This window comes from Coregonus clupeaformis, chromosome 34 (genome assembly GCF_020615455.1).
Source record: "Coregonus clupeaformis isolate EN_2021a chromosome 34, ASM2061545v1, whole genome shotgun sequence".
Classification (NCBI taxonomy): Eukaryota; Metazoa; Chordata; class Actinopteri; order Salmoniformes; family Salmonidae; genus Coregonus; species Coregonus clupeaformis.
Window position 1 is genome coordinate 31745573 of NC_059225.1, and position 22202 is coordinate 31767774.

General features: G+C 41.6%; 1 protein-coding gene across 7 annotated transcripts in view; it reads right to left on the bottom strand.

Moving 5' to 3' along the window:
* LOC121550009 (voltage-dependent L-type calcium channel subunit beta-2-like) overlaps positions 1–22202 on the bottom strand; it is a 144054-nt gene that overhangs the window by 101313 nt on the left and 20539 nt on the right. The window contains exon 1 of one of the 7 annotated variants that reach the window (XM_045210556.1): positions 14703–15144. The exons of 5 other annotated variants lie outside the window; for them this stretch is intronic. In XM_045210556.1, the coding sequence (XP_045066491.1) occupies positions 14703–14738 (36 nt within the window). In that variant the 5' untranslated portion in view covers positions 14739–15144. Of the gene's footprint in view, positions 1–157; positions 529–14702; positions 15145–22202 lie in introns of those variants that run through there. One more of the 7 variants, XM_045210558.1, reaches the window with a different exon arrangement.

A 22202-nucleotide genomic window follows, 5' to 3' on the forward strand; every position in this document is an offset into this window, starting at 1 on the left:
AAACAAAGAGGTGTGTGCTAAAGTAAAGTAATGCAGTAGTGTGTAGTAATGTAAACATAACAAAAGAGAAAATAATTACTTATCTCGGTAAAAAATGTATCATCCCACCAACATAGGTACAGAGGTATACAATTCCGAATAGCTGTTGTTATTTTACCTTCGGCTTCTTCGACATGCTCGTTGTCCCAGACTGCCAGAGACACCTGTGTCCCCTCTCTGTTCCAGCGCGTCTGCAATGAATTATGCAAATCCCCTGGATTTGTTCAGAGTAGCATGACCCATGGGTAAAAGCAGCTGACGCCTTACATAAAAAAATACCCAACCTATTTACCCTCAGTCAAATCGGAATTAAACGCTCAAAATGTAACGTTCTGCTGACAAGTGGTTCTCCATTATAACAATCAACCAATCCCAAAACTATGGATGTTCTGCTGTCTGGCCAGGTAGCTTCCATAACACCAGAGGAGAGGAGACGGTGATGAGGTCAGCCACGGTAAGGTCCGCTCTCAGGAGTGTCTCCAACTGGAAATGACATGCCTCATGTTGACTGAGCCCATCTGAGAACCTCTGGGGCAGATGCACACACACACAAACACACACACCCCAGGGCAGGCGCCTCTGTGCAGTGTGCGTGCGCACACCCATACACACAAACACACACACACAGAGCTGGGCAGACGGGACAGAGGGCGAGAGAGAGTGTGTGGAGGGAGGGAGGATCAGCGGTGTAATGGTTCGCTCCAGAGTGTTTTTCTTCAGCTCGCTGGGCATTAGGCTTTCATTTGATATTGTGACATCTGTTGCCTGGGCTGGACGGATACACTATGACCTCAGGCTGACCGCCGGCCTGCACTGAGCTGCCTTACTGCACAAACACACACACACACACACACACACACACACTTAATATGTTGTGAAATCTGTTGTGAATGTATTGTAATGTTTTAAAAATGTATAACTGCCTTAATTTTGCTGGACCCCAGGAAGAGTAGCTGCTGCCTTGGCAGAAGCTAATGGGGATCCATAATAAATACAATTACACACACAAACACTCATCTCACACACTTATCGCATCTCTCACACACACACATCTCTCACAGTCATTACCCACACATCTTACCCTCTCATCGCACACACTCATCTCACTCTCTTATCACACAGATTTATCCCATCACATACACGTTCAGTGTCTCATCACACAGACACTCAACTCACACACTCTCACCACACACTCTAACATAAGGTAGCACACTCTCACTGTATCACCACAGACATACACTCTCATTAAAGACACTCATTTTCATATAGCCCTCACTTGCGCCACATTTCTCACACTCTCTAATTTAACATAACGTGAACTGCTGAAAACCAAAGTGCTGAAGACTGAACAGTTTGAAGGCCCAGGACTAAAGGGAGGCTGAAATGTTCCAGGCCTGACCACACGACCCCTAGACACTAGGGCCTCTATTTTCTGTTGGCGTTAAGGAGGCGCAAGTTTCAAATGCACGATAGTTTGCCATTTCGTCATGTAAAAACTGGCGCACACATTTTCAACCCCTTATGCCAGTTTCTGCAATTTACCTGTCTAACGTCAACTCGCTTGCGCTGAGGTGGGAGGGGTGGCAATATTTGAAGTGTGCAAAAGTGACAATGTCATGTCAGCACTAAATTGATGTTTTAAAGGGTGTATATGAAACAAGGTGTTGTGGAGAAGGAAACCAATAATGTACAATATCAGCCAAAAGTTTGGACACACCTATTCATTCAATGGTTTTTCTTTATTTTTACTATTTTTTACATTGTAGAATAATAGTGAAGACATCAAAACTTTGAAATAACACACATGGAATCATGTAGTAACAAAAGAAAGTGTTAAACAAATCAACAAATATTTTATATTTGAGATTCTTCAAATAGCCACCCTTTGCCTTGATGACAGCATTGCACAATCTTTGACGTTCTGAAACAATTTACTTTGACGTCACTCTGGGAACCAGTCAATCAACTGCAGCTTATTACTGTAGCAGAGGCCATAGAAATAACTGGGAAAATGATTAATATTGATGAAATCGATTGCCCATTGCCTAATACCAGAATTAAGATCGACCTGCCTATTCAATCATATGGGTATCTGATTCTAGAAAAAAAAAATACATCAAAATTTTCAAATTTCAAGTTTTATTTGTCACATGCACAAGTACAATGCTTAACTTGCAAGCCGTACCCAACAGTGCATTATTCAATATCAAAATACACTGAACAAAAATATAAACGCAACTTGTAAAGTGTTTGTCCAATGTTTCATAAACTGAAATAAAACATCAAAGAGATTTTCCATCCACATAAAAAGCGTATTTCTAATTTTGTGCACAAATTTGTTAACATCCCTTTTAGCATTTCTACTTTGCCAAAATAATCCATCCACCTGACAGGTGTGGCATATCAAGAAGCTGATTAAACAGCAAAATCATTACACAGGTGCATCTTGTGCTGGGGACAATAAAAGCCCACGCTTAAATGTGCAGTTTTGTCACACAACACAACGCCACAGATGTCTCAATTTTTGAGGGAGCGTGCAATTGGCATTCTGACTAAAGAAATGTCCACCAGAGCTATTGCCAGAGAATTTAATGTTAATTTCTCTACCATAAGCCGCCTCCAACATCGTTTTAGAGAATTTGGCAGTACGTCCAACTGGCCTCACAACCGCAGACCACGTATATGGCGTAGTGTGGGTAAGCGGTTTGCTGATGTCAAAGTTGTGAACACAGTGCCCCATGGTGGCGGTGGGGTTATGGTATGGGCAGGCATAATTTACGGACAATGAACACAATTGCATTTTATCTATGGCAATTTGAATGCACAGAGATATCGTGACAATATCCTGAGGCCCATTGTCGTGCCATTCATCCGCCGCCATCACCTCATGTTTCTGCATGATAATGCACGGCCCCATGTCGCAAGGATCTGTATACAATTCCTGGAAGCTGAAAATGTCCCAGTTCTTCCATGGCCTGCATATTCACCAGACATGTCACCCATTGAGCATGTTTGGGATGCTCTGGATCGACGTGTACGACAGCGTGTTCCAGTTCCCGCCAATATCCAGCAACTTCACACAGCCATTGAAGAGGAGTAGGACAACATTCCACAGGCCACAATCAACAGCCTGATCATCTCTATGCGAGGAAGACGTGTCGTGCTGCACGACACAAATTGTGATCACACCAGATACCAACTGGTTTTCTGATCCACACCCCTACTTTTTTTTTAATGGTATCTGTAACGATCAGATGCATATCTGTATTCCCAGTCATGTGAAATCCTTAGATTAGGGCCTAATTCATTCATTTCAATTGACTGATTTCCTTATATGAACTGTTACTCTGTAAAATCTTTGAAATTGTTGCATGTTGCATTTATATTTTTGTTCAGTATAGTATAACTAATAAAACATTTAAATAAACACGATAAATAAACAATAAGAGATTAAGCTATATATAGGAGTATTTGTACATGGGATTTGGAGAAAGTGACTGGTAGCAGCATAAAAAAATACAAATAATAATAATAATAATAATAATAATAGCAAAAAAAACACGCTTTCACATGTGGAAAATCACATGATTTCACATGTGGAAAATCACATGATTTCACATGATGGTCGGGCACTGATGTTGAGCGATTAGGTCTGGCTCGCAGTCTGTGTTCCAATTCATCCCAAAGGTGTTCGATGGAGTTGAGGTCAGGGTTCTGTGCAGCCCACTTAGTGCAAACATTAAAAAAAACATGTTTTTTCGCTTTGTCATTATAGGGTATTGTGTTTAGATTGATGAGGGAAAAAATGTACTTAACAAAATGTGGAAAAAGTCAAGGGGTCTGAATACCTTCTGAATGCACTGTACACCCTTTAAGCAGATCTTAACTGTAACGCAGTTGGTAATGGCATGTATTTTGAGAGCAGAAGCGCACCCTATCCAGCCGTGACACACAGTGCCCATGGAACGAGAGATGTGCCTTTTTTGCCGGTGAATCTCGCATTTAGAAACATAAAAAAAACCTTGGTTTCACTCCATTTTGTTTAATTTGATTAAAAACCAAGCATAGCCTACCCTCCCCTTAATCAATGCTGGTTTAGCAGCTTCGCATAGGTGGGTCTTTTTATCCTGGCCATGCGTCAGCCAAGTAGCCTATGAATAAAGGGGTTTTAAATGATCTACTGAGAGTGCCTTGAGGTTTTCCCCTAATGCTTTTTCATGATTCATAATTCACATACCTGCATTATATTTGGGAGCAGTCTCTTTATATTGGATCTTTGTCCAGCTCCTGTGAAAAGTTTGGATGTGCGTAAATGCCTCAATAGTCTACCTTAATATTACAGTGCCTTCAGAAAGTATTCATACCCCTTGACTTATTCAACATTTTGATGTGTTACAGCCTCAATTAAAAATGGATTAAATATATATTTTCCCAGTGTACATTTGGCCTTGTGTTTAGGTTATTGTCCTGCTGAAAGGTGAATTTGTCTCCCAGTGTCTGTTGGAAAGCAGACTTAACCAGGGTTTCCTCTAGGATTTTGCCTGGGCTTAGCTCTGTTCCATTTTTTTTATCCTACAAAACTCCCTAGTCCTTCCTGATGACAAGCATACCCATAACATGATGAAGCCACCACCATGCTTGAAGAGTGATACTCAGTGATGTGTTGTGTTGGATTTGCCCCAAACATAACGCTTTGTATTCAGGACATAAGGTTCATTTCTTCGCCACATTTTTTGCAGTTTTACTTTAGTGCCTTATTGCAAGCAGGATGCATATTTTGGAATATTTGTATTCTGTACAGGCTTCCTTCTTTTCACTCTGTCAATTAGGTCAGTATTGTGGAGTAACGACAATGCTGTTGATCCATCCTCAGTGTTCTCCTATCACAGCCATTAAACTCTGTTAATGTCTTAAAGTCACCATTGGCCTCATGGTGAAATCCCTGAGCGGTTTCCTTCCTCTCCGGTAACAGAGTTAGGAAGGACGCCTGTATCTTTGTAGTGACTGGGTGTATTGATCCACCATCCCAAAGTGTAATTATTAACTTCACCATGTTCAAAGGGATATTCAATGTTTTTTTTAGTTTTGTTTTTACCCATCTACCAATAGCTGCTCTTCTTTGCGAGGCATTGGAAAACCCCCCTGGTCTTTGTGGTTGAACCTGTGTTTGAAATTCATTGCTCGACTGAGGGAAATGACAGATCATTGTGTGTGTGGGGTACAGAGATGAGGAAATCATTCTAAAATCATGTTAAACACTATTATTGAACACAGAGTGAGTCCATGCAACTTACTATGTGACTTGTTAAGCACATTTTTACTCCTGAACGTATTTAGACTTGCTATAACAAAGGGTTTGAATACTTATTGACTTAAGACATTTCAGCTTTTCATTTTTAATTAATGTGTAAACATTTCTGAAAACATCATTCCACTTTGACATTATGGGGTATGGTGTGTAGGCAAGTGACACAACATTTAAATTGTATCAATTTTAAATTCAGGCTGCAACACAACAGAATGTGGAAAAAGTCAAGGGGTGTGAATACTTTTGAAGGCACTGTATATGCCCATGGGGAGCAATTATGGTTCCTGTAACTGTATTTAGATAGCATATTTAAAACAAGTTGTTTAATTTTGATTAGAATTTGATTCGAATTATTGAAATTATTCACTATTTTTAAGCTTTTTCAATAGTAGATTTTATCTTGCTTATTGACAATGTTTGGCATGTCCATGGCTCAGACATGTCAGACATAATGCAATTTACATTTACTAGCACCTATATCACTGTGAATACTATGTTTAACAATATATTTCCATATTGAAGCCGTGCAATTATGGTTCTTACAATGTAGACTGCAAACACATTCAACATTTTGAGCAAAGACAGGCATAGACACATTTTGTTATTTTGTTTCTGTAGGCTATTTAACAAACTAGGCTATAATGGACTAACATTCGCATTGGAGTTGATGACAACGCAATAAATAAAGACAGTAAATACACAACTTGAAGCAACCACATATTTAGCCATGGACCATATTCTGATTGGCCAGTGAGGGGTCAAGCCTCGACACACCTACAACTTGTTAATTCATCAAAACTCAGCCTTTTCGCGCCACCTCCAGCTACTGCGGCCATAATTTCGGTTGTGAAAATAGCGAAAATATTTTACAGACCTCAAAATCTATATTGCTACCGCCAGTGCTAAGATTTACCATTGAGTTAGGTTTGTTAAATTAGAGCCCTATGAGTCCATGGAGTAAAACATGTGACCTCCTTCCTGCATCTGGAGCCCTGTGGCACCGGCCAAACAGACAAATGGACGGACGAACGGACAGACAGACCTCTACAGACAGACAAAGGACCATACAGACAGACATTACCATCTGGATCTCTATTCCCTGGCCTCCCTGGCCCTCGTTAGAGCTATTGATGTGGCTGGCCATTAGTGTTAGGTACCATAACATCACAGTATCTGTATTGTAACTATTATTCAGATTGCATCACATAGAGATCCTATAACTCACTATTTAATTATGTGTTGTGTCAGATATCTGTCCATTAAGGTCAGGGTAACTGACACCAACTGACTTTTGTCATGATGTAATAATGCAGTCTAGTGGTGGTAGGATTTGAAGTTCAGTCAGAGAAACGGTTAAACCATAGTTGATGGCTTGTTCATTTGCTGTCATTTCATCTGTGAATGCCCACCTGGAGTATTTGGCAAGATGGCGGATTTGATGATGGCCCAACTCTATTGATGACTCTACCTGATTCGATTGTAGATTTGTCCAGATTGTCTACTATTTTCTATCACCTACGGATTTCCATGCTAACTTGACCAGACTCCACCCAATACTAGATTCAATGTGACTCGTTTCCGGAATATAGGCGTATGTCACGCATCACTACTTCACAGGAGAGGCATTTTAATGTAAACTTTTAAAAAAAAATCTAAATCCGTTTTTTGGCAGAAATGCCTTCTGGAACATGTGAACTTTCATGTGCCTTAATAACAAACTTGTATGCAATCTGTAAATACAAATTAAATTGTTAAATTACAAGTCTAGTTGGTGTAGCCACAGAAAAAGACAGGAACCTTCCCGCTAGCCATGATTGGCTGAGATAATGGATGGGCTGGACATGCCGAGAGATGAGTTTGGATTGGTCTGCCATGTAGCGCGCTTCTGTCTATAACATGAGCTGGTCAGTATGTGTAAGTAATCTAACGTAAAATTTAAACAACAACAAAAAAAGTGTTGAGAAAAAAAGAGCAGAAGTAAAATAAAATAACAGTAGGGAGGCTATATATACAGGGGGGTGCCGGTGCAGAGTCAATGTGCGGGGGCACCGGCTAGTTGAGGTAGTTGAAGTAATATGTACATGTGGGCAGAGTTAAAGTGACTATGCATAAATAATAAACAGAGTAGCAGCAGTGTAAAAGGATGGGGTGGGGGGCAGTGCAAATAGTCTGGGTAGCCATGATTAGCTGTTCAGGAGTCTTATGGCTTGGGGGTAGAAGCTGTTGAGAAGTCTTTTGGACCTAGACTTGGCACTCCGGTACCGCTTGCCGTGCGGTAGCAGAGAGAACAGTCTATGACTAGGGTGGCTGGAGTCTTTGACAATTTTGAGGGCTTTCCTCTGACACCGCCTGGTATAGAGGTCCTGGATGGCAGGAAGCTTGGCCCCAGTGATGTACTGGGCCGTATGCACTACCCTCTGTAGTGCCTTGCGGTCAGAGGCCAAGCAGTTGCCATACCAGGCGGTGATGCAACCAGTCAGGATGCTCTCGATGGTGCAGCTGTAGAATTTTTTGAGGATCTGAGGGCCCATGCCAAATCTTTTCAGTCTCCTGAGGGGGAATAGGCTTTGTCGTGCCCTCTTCACGACTGTCTTGGTGTGTTTGTACCATGATAGTTTGTTGGTGATGTGGACACCAAGGAACTTTAAGCTCTCAACCTGTTCCACTACAGCCCCGTCGATGAGAATGGGGGCGTGCTCAGTCCTCTTTTTTTTCCTGTAGTCCACAATCATCTCCTTTGTCTTGGTCACGTTGAGGGAGAGGTTGTTGTCCTGGCACCACACGGCCAGGTCTCTGACCTCCTCCCTATAGGCTGTCTCATCGTTGTCGGTGATCAGGCCTACCACTGTTGTGTCGTCGGCAAACTTAATGATGGTGTTGGAGTCGTGCCTGGCCATGCAGTCATGGGTGAACAGGGAGTACAGGAGGGGACTGAGCACGCACCCCTGAGGGGCCCCCGTGTTGAGGATCAGTGTGGCTGATGTGTTGTTACCTACCCTTACCACTTGGGGGCGGCCTGTCAGGAAGTCCAGGATCCTGTCTCCGGATTACATCTTCAAACTAAGGGCAACCATGGCATCCGTGACAGAGAGGGAAAAGCGTCCATCCATGTATATGGGTAAGATAGTCTAGCTAGCTACATTTTCCAATATTATAAGTTTCTAATTTTGTCAGAAAGTCGTTTTCATATCAAGTTAAAGCGTACTGTTAGCTAGCTAGCTAACGTTAGCTGACTGGCTCGCTAGCTAATGTTACGTGTATTCGTATCTCAGAGCCATTTGCATTGCTAGTTATAGCCTAATGTTATCTAGCTAGCTAACATTGTACATGGTTGGTTAGCTACCTGCAGGTTCATGCAGGGTAGAAACGTTATGAGTTGGGATTATGGTTCATTGTTTAGCTAGCTAGCTAGCTAGCTACATTTCTAAACAAAACTCTCCACTATGCAAGTAACCATTTCACTACACCTTCTGTATCCTGTGCATGTGAAAAATAAACTTAGATTTTATTTAATATAGTATGTGTTTACCAGAGACGGTAATGTGAAGAACATGACCTGCACCAAAGTCAAATTAGGATATAACGTTAGGACAACGAGACAGTATCCAAGTTTTAGAATTCTCCGGTTGAATGCCCTGCTTTTATTTTGTCAAACTCACAACCATAAGCTATTTTCTGTAATTGGCTCGCCATTAACTTGTAAATAATGACCTTGTTGTGAGTTTATTTTCCTGTAATAATGGAGACAAATGAGCTAAAGTGAAGAAATTGTCAGCTATATGATATGGACATTATTTGAACTGGCTAGCCAGATAACTAAACATTAGCTAGCTAGCTAACAAGCTAGAAACAAACCACAACATTGTTTAGAAAGTTGCTTTTAGTTGCCTGGTTTGCTAGATTGACATATACTAAATTCATTTTTAAATGGGTGGGTTTATTGGTGTTAAAATAGACCAGTTATGCTATTTTGGACCACCAGGCTGCTGATGTCATGCAGCCTGTAGTGTTTGTGTTTATACTTTTCATAACGACAACGACAACTTTGATGTCGGACCACAATAGAATGTTCATGATGTCACTGCGATAAACCCGCCTTTAGTCTTGAAATCTTTGGTTGTTTAGTACATGGCCTCACATGTGAATCCTTAAAGAGATGGGTGGGGCTAAGGCTTAAGAGGGTGTGAACGGTGCTGAATGGGTGTAGGCAAAGAAGAGCTCTCCAGTAGGTTTACCAAAACATTCAAGGGCCATTTTCTCTAAAGTGAGGTTACAAGTTTATTTACATTTTAGGCATTTAGAAGACGCTCTTATCCAGAGCGACTTACAGTTAGTGAGTGCATACATTTTCATACTGGCCCCCCGTGGGAAACGAATCCACAACCCTGGCGTTGCAAGCGCCATGCTCTACCAACTGAGCTATAGGGGACTCAACTTTCAAAGCAGAATTACTTTCCAATTGTTCCTCAACTGTAGCATATGATATACCATTTGTAGCTCTAGTCTCTACTTTTATCCAATGTAAAAAACTAAATTTCAAATTTTGCTACATAAGACCGAATCGAGCCGGTCGGTCACAAATGTTACTGCACTGTTCCATATCATTCCGATGCAGCATGAGGATAGAATGTATAGAGCAGCATGTACACACCATATGGGTGGGCAGAGGAAAAGTGGAGCAGTGTTTTTTTCCCCTCTGGAGCAAAAAACACAAAATATACCCATGTTTACCCACACAAGTGCACACGCTTTTGAGCGGAAAAGCACACACACAAGAGTGTGAACTAACAGTATTACGTACCACAAAACAAGAATGCATGTCTTAAAGCATATGCTATAAAGCTAGTCTAGCCTCAAGTTCACCACATCCAATCTCTCAACATCATTTTATCCAAAGGTTACAATTAATTACATAATTAAATGGATGGATGGATGAATGAGGTTTAGAGTTGAGAGAGAGAGAGAGAGAGAGAGAGAGAGAGAGAGAGAGAGAGAGAGAGAGAGAGAGAGAGAGAGAGAGAGAGAGAGAGAGAGAGAGAGAGAGAGAGAGAGAGAGAGAGAGAGAGAGAGAGAGAGAGAGAGAGAGAGAGAGAGCAAAAGCCCAAGCAGAGCAGAATTAGGACTATACCCGCTAGTTATCAAAATCCAGAACAGAGCTGTTGAATTCTACAACCACCTAAAAGGAAGCGATGCCCAGACATTCCACCACAAAGCCCTCACCTACAGAGAGATGAACCTAGAGAAGAGTCTCATCAGCCAGCTGGTTCTGGGGCTCTGTTCACACATTTATACCTAACCAAATTATGAGAAAGCAAAAATATAACTATTTGACACACTGGAAAGAATCAACCAAAAAACTGAGCAAATTCAAATGCTATCTGGTCCTTAACAGAGAGTACACAGTGGCAGAATACCTGACGACTGCGACTGATCCCAAATTAAGAAAATCCTTCACTTTGTTCAGACTCAGTGAGCATACACTTGCTATTGAGAGAGTCCGCCATAGGCAGACCTGGCTCTCGTGGGGCGGCAGGTAGCTTAGTGGGTAAGAGTGTTGTGCCAGTAAGCGAAAGGTCGCTGGTTCTAATCCCCGAGCCGACTAGGTGAAAAATCTGTTGATGTTCCTTTAAGCAAGGCACTTAACCCTAATTGCTCCTGTAAGTCGCTCTGCTAAATGACTAAAATGTAAGACAGGCTATGTTTCCACTGCCCACAAAATGAGGTGGAACCTGAGCTACACTTCCTAACCTCCTGCCAAATGTATGACCACATTAGAGACAGACCCACAAAGAATTTGAAAACAAATAAAACACTGATAAACTCCCATATCTGTTTGGCAAAATACCACAGGGTGCAATCACGAGAAACCACGAGAAAAGGGCAACCAGTGGAGCACAAACAACATTGTAAATACAACCTATATGTTTCTGTTGATTTATTTTCCCTTTCACTACTTGCACATTGTTACAACACTGTACATAGTCAATAATATAACATTTGAAATGTCTATATTCTTTTAAAACTTGTGGGTGTTTACTAATTTTTCCCTTGTTTATTTCCCTTTTGTTTATTGTCTATTTCATTTGCCATGGCAATGTAAACATATGTTTCCCATGCCAGTAAAGCCCTTTGAATTGAATTGAGAGAGAGCAAGAACGAGAGAGAGAGAGAGAGAGAGAGAGAGAGAGAGAGAGAGAGAGAGAGAGAGAGAGAGAGAGAGAGAGAGAGAGAGAGAGAGAGAACGAGAGAGAGAGAGAGAGAGAGAGATAGAGAGAGAGAGAGAGAGAGAGCAAGAAGAGAGAGAGAGAGAGACATAAAAACAGGAACAGAGGCCTGTGGGTAAATGGGCACCAGTCTAAGCCCCTCCCCCCTCCCACAACTAGATGATTTCATCAGAGCAAACCACTCTCTCTCTCTTTCTCTCTCTCTCTCTCTCTCTCTCTCTCTCTTTTTTTCTCTCTCTCTCTCTCTCTCTCTCTTCTCTCTCTCTCTCTCTCTCTCTCTCTCTCTCTCTCTCTCTCTCTCTCTCTCTCTCTCTCTCTCTCTCCTCTCTCTCCTCTCTCTCTCTCTCCTCTCTCTCTCTCTGTGCCTCTTCTCTCCTCCCTCTCTCTCTCTCTCTCTCTCTCTCTCTCTCTCTCTCTCTCTCTCTCTCTTTCTAATCTCCCCTGATCCATCTGCACTGGCCCAGAGTCAGAAATGACACTCCCCCACACACGAACATAATACGTAATGCAGAGACACATTTTTGTAAATGCACATTCAGATAACAATTGTACACACACAAATACTGTGCAAGTTCACATGCATCCTGTAAGACTATTTTCAGACAATCCCTAAGGTAAATCAATATAAATGTAAGCTAATAACAAGCTATCACATATGTAACGATGTAACGATTCACCGATACGCATCGGTCCTCAATTCAAATGTTTAAGAAGTGTAAAATGTTAGTGCATCCAAACCGATCCAAATGTAGCATGCATAATCAGAAAATCGCCGCTTCACAAATTGTTTTTGCTCATTTTACTTTCTTTCTACCTTCCGAAAATATCTCTCATCTTTGGTGACAACTGATGCTTCCTCTCATTCAGTGTCGAACTAAGCATGTAACTGTAATGCAACAGTCATTGATCAACAAGTCATTTTGCATGCCGAACAACCCAGGCAATATCAGAACAACCCAGGCAATATCAGAGCAACCCAGGCAATATCAGAACAACCCAGGCAATATCAGTAGCCTAGTCAAACTGCGCGCTGTCACCTTCAGTGTTCAAATGCTTGCAAAATGGCTTGCGCAATATTCGGCTTTATTAGTTGAGTGACAACCAGTGTAATTTGCTAGGTTATTGTTATTAAATGCACTGTTAAACATTTTGTTTTATCGGAATAAAGTAGCCTAAGCAACCGCCTGAGACACGACTCTGATCTGGCTATATGCTGATCGGGGCTTAGGCTAAATTAGATTTTATTTTGATTGTTCAGGTTCACCATCAGCAACAGTTTTGGTAATTTTGCTTTAAACAATCAGTGTATATGGTCATTTTTAGATATACAGGCTAAAGTTGATAATTTCATAACGAGGACAACAATCAATTAACAACCACTTTTTCTACCCAAACTGCAAGGTCGAAGCAGCAGAAAAAGTTCACTCAATAAAAACTTCCAAACGGTCTAAACCATTCGATTTTGAGAAAGGGGTGGAATCCAAAGTTGTGCTGTATAATTTAAAGAAACATTTTTAATGATAAATATTGATACATTAATACATCAAATTAATTAGTGGGTGATGATGATTTCAGATCAAACGTGGGGGGACAAAAACCAAACATTACCCCCCTTACGTGATAGTGGGGTGGTAGATGCCCAGTTTCCCTTTTGGCTCAGCTCAGGTGCCTAGATACAGCATTGACATACGCACGCACGCACACACGGACACACGCACGCACTCACACACACACACAGCTAGGAAGGAAGTCAGCTCAGACAGATCCAGCTCAGAGGCCCAGGTCAGGAGCTCCATAAGCAGCAGATTGTAATTTAGAATGGAATATAAATGTGTTTATGCAACAAATGTTAGTGCATCGTTCCGTATCTTATCATATAGCATCAAACTGAATCGCATTGAAACGTATCGCTCCTGTATCGTTTTGGAGCCCATGTATCTAGATACTATCGAATCGTCTTGAAAGGGAAAGATGCACATTCCTAGTATATGCCCAAAACATTCCCATTGTCCATCCTGCACACATGAACATTTTAAACTGATTTAAAGTCTACCTCAAACCAATAAAACCTGTTGTCTACCTCTCACCAAAAATACATAAAGAACCTGTGCTCCCCAGAATAGCGTTTGAATCACATGACTGGATCATCATGAGGCTCATGGCAAACTTTCCACCTCCCTCCCAAGTAAACTCATTAACTAATGGAGCCAATGCTTTTCCCACAAAAACACACATGCATCTACAATGTCATTGACATTCAAGTTGACGTTATGATTTTTCACAAACATCGCTATCATGAAAAGACAAAGTAGTGGACTGATAAAGTGGGTATGTTATATAATTCCAAAATCTCTAAGCCTCCCCCTAAAATAGCCATTGGATGGGCTCAGGAGCAAACCAAAACCACAGCTATCTATCCCCGGCTGTAGTGCTGCCACTACCAGCTGCCTCCAGGGAACCAGCTGCCTCCAGGGAATCTCAACATTCAGATCAAGTCAAGTCCAAGGATTATAGAAATGCTTGAAAAATCCCAAACACTAATGTTATTGTTGTTTGTTACTTTGTCATAACCACAATCTGGGCTAGAAGACTTAAATAATAACTATGTCAACTGTGGAATGCTTTTTTCATTAGTACTTCATGCTTAGATAACAGCTGGCAATGGATGAACTGGACTACATGCAAATGCTATAATTTCAGCGATAGTGCTATTTGAATAGGTTAGGTAGGAAAATAAATGCATATACCTTGCTGTTCCTTATAACGAAAGAGTTGAATGATCTGCTTTCTGAATTTTTTATAACACCTTCAAACACAATTTACTTCTGCTTAGATGGAGGGGTTCCGTAACAAACTCCCAAGCACCACTTTGAGAATGAACACTTAATGAACAATGAACAATGAACACAGTCCTTACAATTAATTCTCTCACAATCTAGATTTAAATACTTTTTAAATATAAATGTCTACCTATTGCTATGATTCAATGCGATATCTGACAGAGCAAATGTAGAACAAGTGATTGTACATGGGTTTTAAGAGTGCCTAGACAAAGCACAGAGAGGAGTAATGGGTAAGGTGCCTTGCCTCTCCCTACATCCCAGAGCACCTCCTGCACATACCCCACTTACCCAGGATACATTTTTATTCTTGGGTGGTTTGAGCATGGCAACAGGAGCAGCCTGGCAGCATGGATGGAGAGAGAAGCCCCTCCTCAGCAGCTCTTAGCCCCACAGTCGGTGTCTGTTCGGTAGGCAGGTGAGAGCGGGGCAGGGGGTAAGGGCCAAGGGGCCACGGTGGAGCTCAGCCATGGGTCTTCTCCCCTCCAAACTGTCAAATCCAAATCCTTGTCCGTTCTAGACGACTCCAACATGTGGCGGACACTTCTAATCTCAGCACTGCAAACACACCCACAGGAAAAAATGAAGAAATGCAGGTAGAAAACAAGGCGTCAACACCTTCCTGACTCTCCAAGAGGTGCAATTGTTGCCATTATCAAGACCTGAGAAAATTGAGATAATTCCCTCAAAAAGTTCTTCTTCTTCTTCTTCTTCTTCTTCTTCTTCTTCTTCTTCTTCTTCTTCTTCTTCTTCTTCTTCTTCTTCTTCTTCTTCTTCTTCTTCTTCTTCTTCTTCTTCTTCTTCTTCTTCTTCTTCTTCTTCTTCTTCTTCTTCTTCTTCTTCTTCTTCTTTCTGGTAGTCCTGAGTAACCTCCTGGACTGATTATGTATTCACACTGGCTATGAATATGCAATGCCCCGACCGGCAGGTTTAAAACCCGCCCTCTTGCTGTGCCGGAGCAAGCGTCCAATCGCTGATCAGGTCTTTGCCGGTGGCTCCCGTTGGTAGGCTTATGGAAGAATTAGGAGGAAAACACTGATTCTGCTGGTAACGGAGACGGTTTTATGGAGTTCTACTCAGACAGGGAGATCAGAGGTCAGCATCACTCCCAGATAGGGTTGCCAAATTCTGGTAACTTTCCCAAAATTCCCAGGTTTTCCAAAAATCCTGGCTGGAAGATTCCTGGAATCAGGAAGGAATAAACCAGGAAATCTGGAATCCTAAAACCAGGTTTATGGAAAAAAGGGAATTTTGGGGACCCTACTCCCAGAGTTCTGAGAGGGTGAGAGAGTCAAGAGAGCATTCACTGGGGATGAGATACCTAACTGATGAATCTACTGACAATTCTCTGTCTCTACATCTTTCTTCTTCTCTCTCTCTCTCTGAAGTAATCTCTCCTTCTCTTTCAAATAGATCCTCATCCTACCTTGTGTTGCTGAAACTCCTCGATCACATCTCTTTTCTCTCCCCCTTCCTCAATCTGTCTCTTCCTCCAACCTCCCACATCTCTCTAGGGTATTGGATGTGCTCTCGCCGGGCTGGCACCTGTTGTCACGGCGCCCCAACATAGAGACAGGTACTCTGACAAGCCAATGGGGAGAGGGTAAACCACTGGGAATTAAAATTATATTTTGTCTTCCCTCTTCTCTTTTCATTCCTAACACTTCAATCTTTCCCTTTTCCTATCCTCTATCCACACAATTGCACTCACTCCCTCCCACTTTCTGACCACAATCTCAAATCTCTGCATTTTCTATTGACTCTTTCCCCCCCTCTCTAACTCAATCTCACCCGCCTATCTCACTTTCACTCCTTCTCTTACTCAATAAACCTCTCTTCTCTTTCATGCAATTTCTCCCACTCAACCTCCCGCCTCTCTCTTTCGCTTTGCCGTCTGTCTATTTGTTTATACAACATTCAAACCAGATTAACTGAAAAGATTGTGGTTGAGTTTTGCAGCTATCACTGCTGATTTGAGTTAGGTCATTTAGATTGGATAGTGTAGGGTCTTAAGTTACCCTCTACAGTGACACGCATGGAAGTGCACTCTCTCACACACACGCACACACGCACACGCACACACACACACACCTTCCATAATGCCGTCCAAACAACCTAGACCTACTGTACATAACCACGAGCAAACAATTAAAACCCCATCCTATAACTGTATGGGTTCAGGTTTAATGGTAGCCTTTATGTAACGTTTTATGTAGGCCTAATACATTTCTAACGTCTGTCACTAATTAATTGTGCTCAAGTATCTATATGGGTTAATGACCCTCTCCCGGTGCATGGAGGAGAGGAGATGGAGTCTTCTACATCCCCACTCTTAATTGGATGCTAAGAAACATCTGTTCCCTTTTTTATGTGATGCTTGACTTAGTGTGGATGCCCAGTCGGTCTGAGGTGTCCGTTATTAAATGTGCATGAGCCGTGCCCAAGAACTGCAACGCTACTGTGCTTTTCACGCTCAACAGTTTCCCAGGCGTATCAAGAATGGTCCACCACCCAAAGGACATCCAGCCAACTTGACACAACTGCAGGAAGCATTGGAGTCAACATGGGCCAGGATCCCTGTGGAACGCTTTCGACACCTTGTAGAGTCCATGCCCCGACGAACTGAGGCTGTTCTGAGGGCAAAAGGGTGTATAACTCAATATTAGGAAGGTGTTCCAAATGTTTTGTGCCTGCACTTTCTCATCACACATTGCCTACTGTATTCATATATGAAACACTGGTAGTAGCACAATTCTTCATATGCACCCAACCCTAACAGGCATTGACTATTTCTTCTACAGCTTATCAGCCCACTTTGGATGTCATTATGATCAGTGTTGGGGAAGCTACTCTGAAAATCTAGTATACCAAGCTACCAATTACTTCACACTAGAATAAGTTAAGCTACGCTAAAGCTACCTTCAATAAAAATATAGTTTACTTAACTAAAGTTACTTTGAAAAAGTACAAACTACTAATAGGCTAAATTATCATAGGTAAATCTGAAATGCCATAGACTACAAATTGCAAGACAGATCCCTTTGGGGTCTGTAATTCTGCCTATTAAACACAAAAACAATGTTTTAAGTGAGAATCAGGCAGGTCTGATTCAGGAAAATAAAGAACATGTGTGCCTACTTCACCCATGTAGTCTTTTTTCTGTCTGCAAATAAAGTAGTGTCTCATTCCAGTAGTTAGCTACATCGCTACGGCAAAAAAAGTAATTAACTACTGAAAACCTAGATTTTAATTTAGTTCAACTACCACCAAGCTACTGCAAATTGTAGTTAAATTACTAGTTGAACTAAATGTAGTTCAATACTCCCCAACACTGACTATGATTCTGGTAAATAATAAATTAAATAAATATAAAAACGTTAGCTGACGTGCTAGTTGATCTGGACATTTCTGGCAAGTTATAAATAGCTCTCTAAGGTATGCAATGACTGATATGACAAGGAACTGATGATGCATTCTACTATTACAACTGTCAAGAGTACGTTTAATGCCGGACTGAGTTCTTTAAAAAGAAATACAAATAAAAAAAAAGTTTGCCAACATTTGTCAACCCCTCAGGCCCCCTCCACAGTTTGGGAACCAGTGACGTATGCAAAGTTGCAACATTTCCTGGTTGGAGGATTTCAGATTTCATGCTTATTCCCTCCTGATTCCAGGAATCTTCCAATCGGGATTTCTGGAATACCTGGGCATTTTGTGAATAACATTTGGAATAACTGGAAATTTACAGACCTACTGCAAAACTCACAGAAATGACAACGTAGTGCATACACATTAATAAATGACCACGAGCACTCATTCACTAGTGAGTATATTCTTCTAAGAAAAAGCAATTTAAGGATGAGTTGGTAATGATATAGGAAAGAGAAGAAAGCTGTATTTTGATAGGAGCCTGACCAGACACCACCAGTATGCAATTACATAAGTGAAGACCTTTAGCATCAATCTCGTAAAAGCAGAGCCAAAGGAGAGTGGTGCCACTTCGCCATCATCATTACTTCACTGTTTCCAGGGTTGTATTAATTAGGAACCAAACAGAAGCATGCCAAAATGGGGAGAGGCCTGAATTAGTCCACTAATGTATACAACCCAGGCCTGTAGGGCTTTTTACACAGCAGTCCCTACAGACAGATCCCAGGATCTGTCCACATCACACCCACTCCAGCCCAGCTAAGGCCCAGTGTCATTGACATCAGTGTTTCCAGACTAGTGAGGTATGTTACACACACAAGGCCTCCACAGACATATATCACAGTTTCCACTAGTCCGAAGGTGAGATGATAGATTATGTAAAAAGCCTGTAAAAACTGTGAAACTAAGACATTCCGTTAGGAGTCCCGTTTTACTGGATGTTTCCCTACTACTCTCTGGAAAAGTAGAGGAACGCACATCCACTGCCAAGGAAGCCCAGCTCCAGACAAAGTGTCCATGCTGGCCCAACGTTCTGGCTCTGGGCTCTGATCCCAAAGCCTGGAAAATTGGGAATTCCAGGTCACACATTCGCCAGGGGAGATTAGCTCACCGCTAGCATTCATGAATTGAACTGCAGTTTCAGGGAAAAATCAAGTATTCTTTGAAATGCTCTGATTTACATTGTGTCATTTATTGATGGACCCTAACTAGCCCCGGAGATAGGCTATCCAAAGTCAAACCAACTTTTCCACGGTAGCACACCAGCCAGCTGAAGCTAATTGGCGAAAGAATTTGGCTAACTCTTCCCACCTGCAAACACACACACACAAAACCAACTCACGTTTGAATTCAGTCATGGCCGCTAGCATGTCTTAATGAACCAAATCCAAAACAAAGCCAAATCAGGAAGTTCAGCCGCCCTTTAAAAGCAAAAGCACACACATCAATCCACCTACAGTATCAAAACCACACACTTCCCATGAGAAAGTAAGGGGAGGTTTCCCAGACACAGATTAAGCCTACACCTGGAATAATAAGCCCTTTCAATGGAAATTCTCCCTTAGTCCAGGACTAGGCTTAACCTGTGTCCAGGAAACAGCCCTTATGAGTTGTTTCTACTCTGTTGCTGTTACGCTAGCTTGGTTGTCGTCTCTGTTCAGCTATTACATTCCACTCCTTGCCACTCCTGTCATTTGCCAAAGAGGCTGGCATTTCGGCAATCTTCAAATTTGAACATTCTATTATTAATGAGCTCGATGAGATTTGATCCTGATTCGATATCCCTCAGAGCTATCATCCAACGTCAATATTTATGCAAATTAGACTGATAGGAAAACGTTTTAACTTAATTCATACATTTGATTGGAAACATTCTAACACTGGGCATAATACATTTCATTGTAAACATAAATATTGGGCTCAGGGAGAAAAGAGGATTCCCGATTTTTGCATTTTTACCACCAGCCAATGTGATCACAAATGAATATTTTTTGGATTGCTCAAAATAAGTGACCAAACTATAGCTTACTGCTACTTCTGGGACACGCATTGGGCTAGGCTACTGGTTCAAGAGCTATAAAAGGGAATACACAGTGGATGGAAGAGAGAGAGGCCAGTGGAGATGCCAGGGGAGATGGATGAATTGCGCAAGAAGGGAACATACAGTGGGGAAAAAAACTATTTAGTCAGCCACCAATTGTGCAAGTTCTCCCACTTAAAAAGATGAGAGAGGCCTGTCATTTTCATCATAGGTACACGTCAACTATGACAGACAAATTGAGAAAAGAAAATCCAGAAAATCACATTGTAGGATTTTTAATGAATTTATTTGCAAATTATGGTGGAAAATAAGTATTTGGTCACCTACAAACAAGCAAGATTTCTGTCTCTCACAGACCAGTAACTTCTTCTTTAAGAGGCTCCTCTGTCCTCCACTCGTTACCTGTATTAATGGCACCTGTTTGAACTTGTTATCAGTATAAAAGACACCTGTCCACAACCTCAAACAGTCACACTCCAAACTCCACTATGGCCAAGACCAAAAGAGCTGTCAAAGGACACCAGAAACAAAATTGTAGACCTGCACCAGGCTGGGAAGACTGAATCTGCAATAGGTAAGCAGCTTGGTTTGAAGAAATCAACTGTGGGAGCAATTATTAGGAAATGGAAGACATACAAGACCACTGATAATCTCCCTCGATCTGGGGCTCCACGCAAGTTCTCACCCCGTGGGGTCAAAATGATCACAAGAACGGTGGGCAAAAATCCCAGAACCACAGGGGGACCTAGTGAATGACCTGCAGAGAGCTGGGACCAAAGTAACAAAGCCTAACATCAGTAACACACTACGCCACCAGGGACTCAAATCCTGCAGTGCTAGACGTGTCCCCCCTGCTTAAGCCAGTACATGTCCAGGCCCGTCTGAAGTTTGCTAGAGTGCATCCAGAAGAGGATTGGGAGAAAGTCATATGGTCAGATGAAACCAAAATAGAACTTTTTGGTAAAAACTCAACTTGTCGTGTTTGGAGGACAAAGAATGCTGAGTTGCATCCAAAGAACACCATACCTACTGTGAAGCATGGGAGTGAAAACATCATCCTTTGGGGCTGTTTTTTCTGCAAAGGGACCAGGACGACTGATCCGTGTAAAGGAAAAATGAATGGGGCCATGTATCGTGAGATTTTGAGTGAAAACCTCCTTCCATCAGCAAGGGCATTGAAGATGAAACGTGGCTGGGTCTTTCAGCATGACAATGATCCAAAACACACCGCCCGGGCAACGAAGGAGTGGTTTCGTAAGAAGCATTTCAAGGTCCTGGAGTCTCCAGATCTCAACCCCATAGAAAATCTTTGGAGGGGAGTTGAAAGTCCGTGTTGCCCAGCGGCAGCCCCAAAACATCACTGCTCTAGAGGAGATCTGCATGGAGGAATGGGCCAAAAATACCAGCAACAGTGTGTGAAAACCTTGTGAAGACTTACAGAAAACGTTTGACCTGTGTCATTGCCAACAAAGGGTATATAAGAAAGTATTGAGAAACTTTTTGATATTGACCAAATACTTATTTTCCACCATAATTTGCAAATAAATTCATTAAAATCCTACAATGTGATTTTCCTGGAAAAAAAAATTCTCATTTTGTCTGTCATAGTTGACGTGTACCTATGATGAAAATTACAGGCCTCTCTCATCTTTTTAAGTGGGAGAACTTGCACAATTGGTGGCTGACTAAATACTTTATTTCCCCACTGTATACCGGTCAAATGTTTTAGAAAACCTACTCATTCAAGGGTTTTTCTTTATTTTTACTATTTTCAACATTGTAGATTAATAGTGAAGACATCAACACTATAAAATAACACATATGGAATCATGTAGTAACCAAAACAGTGTTAAACAAATCAAAATATATTTTATATTTGAGATTCTTCAAATAGCCACCCTTTGCCTTGATGACAGCTTTGAACACTCTTGACATTCTCTCAATCAGCTTCATGAGGTAGTCACCTGGAATGCATTTCAATTAACAGGTGTGCCTTGTTAAAAGTTAATTTGTGGAATTTATTTCCTTCTTAATGCATTTGAGCCAATCAGTTGTGCTGTGACAAGGTAGGGGGGAGCATACAGAAGATAGCCCTATTTGGTAAAAGACCAAGTCCATCTTATGGCAAGAACAGCTCAAATAAGCAAAGAGAAATGACTGTCCATCATCACTTTAAGACATGAAGATCAGTCAATACGGAACATTTCAAGAACTTTGAAAGTTTATTCAAGTGCAGTCGCAAAAACCATCAAGAGCTATGATGAAACTGGTTCTCATGAGGACCGCCACAGGAATGGAAGACCCAGAGTTACATCTGCTGC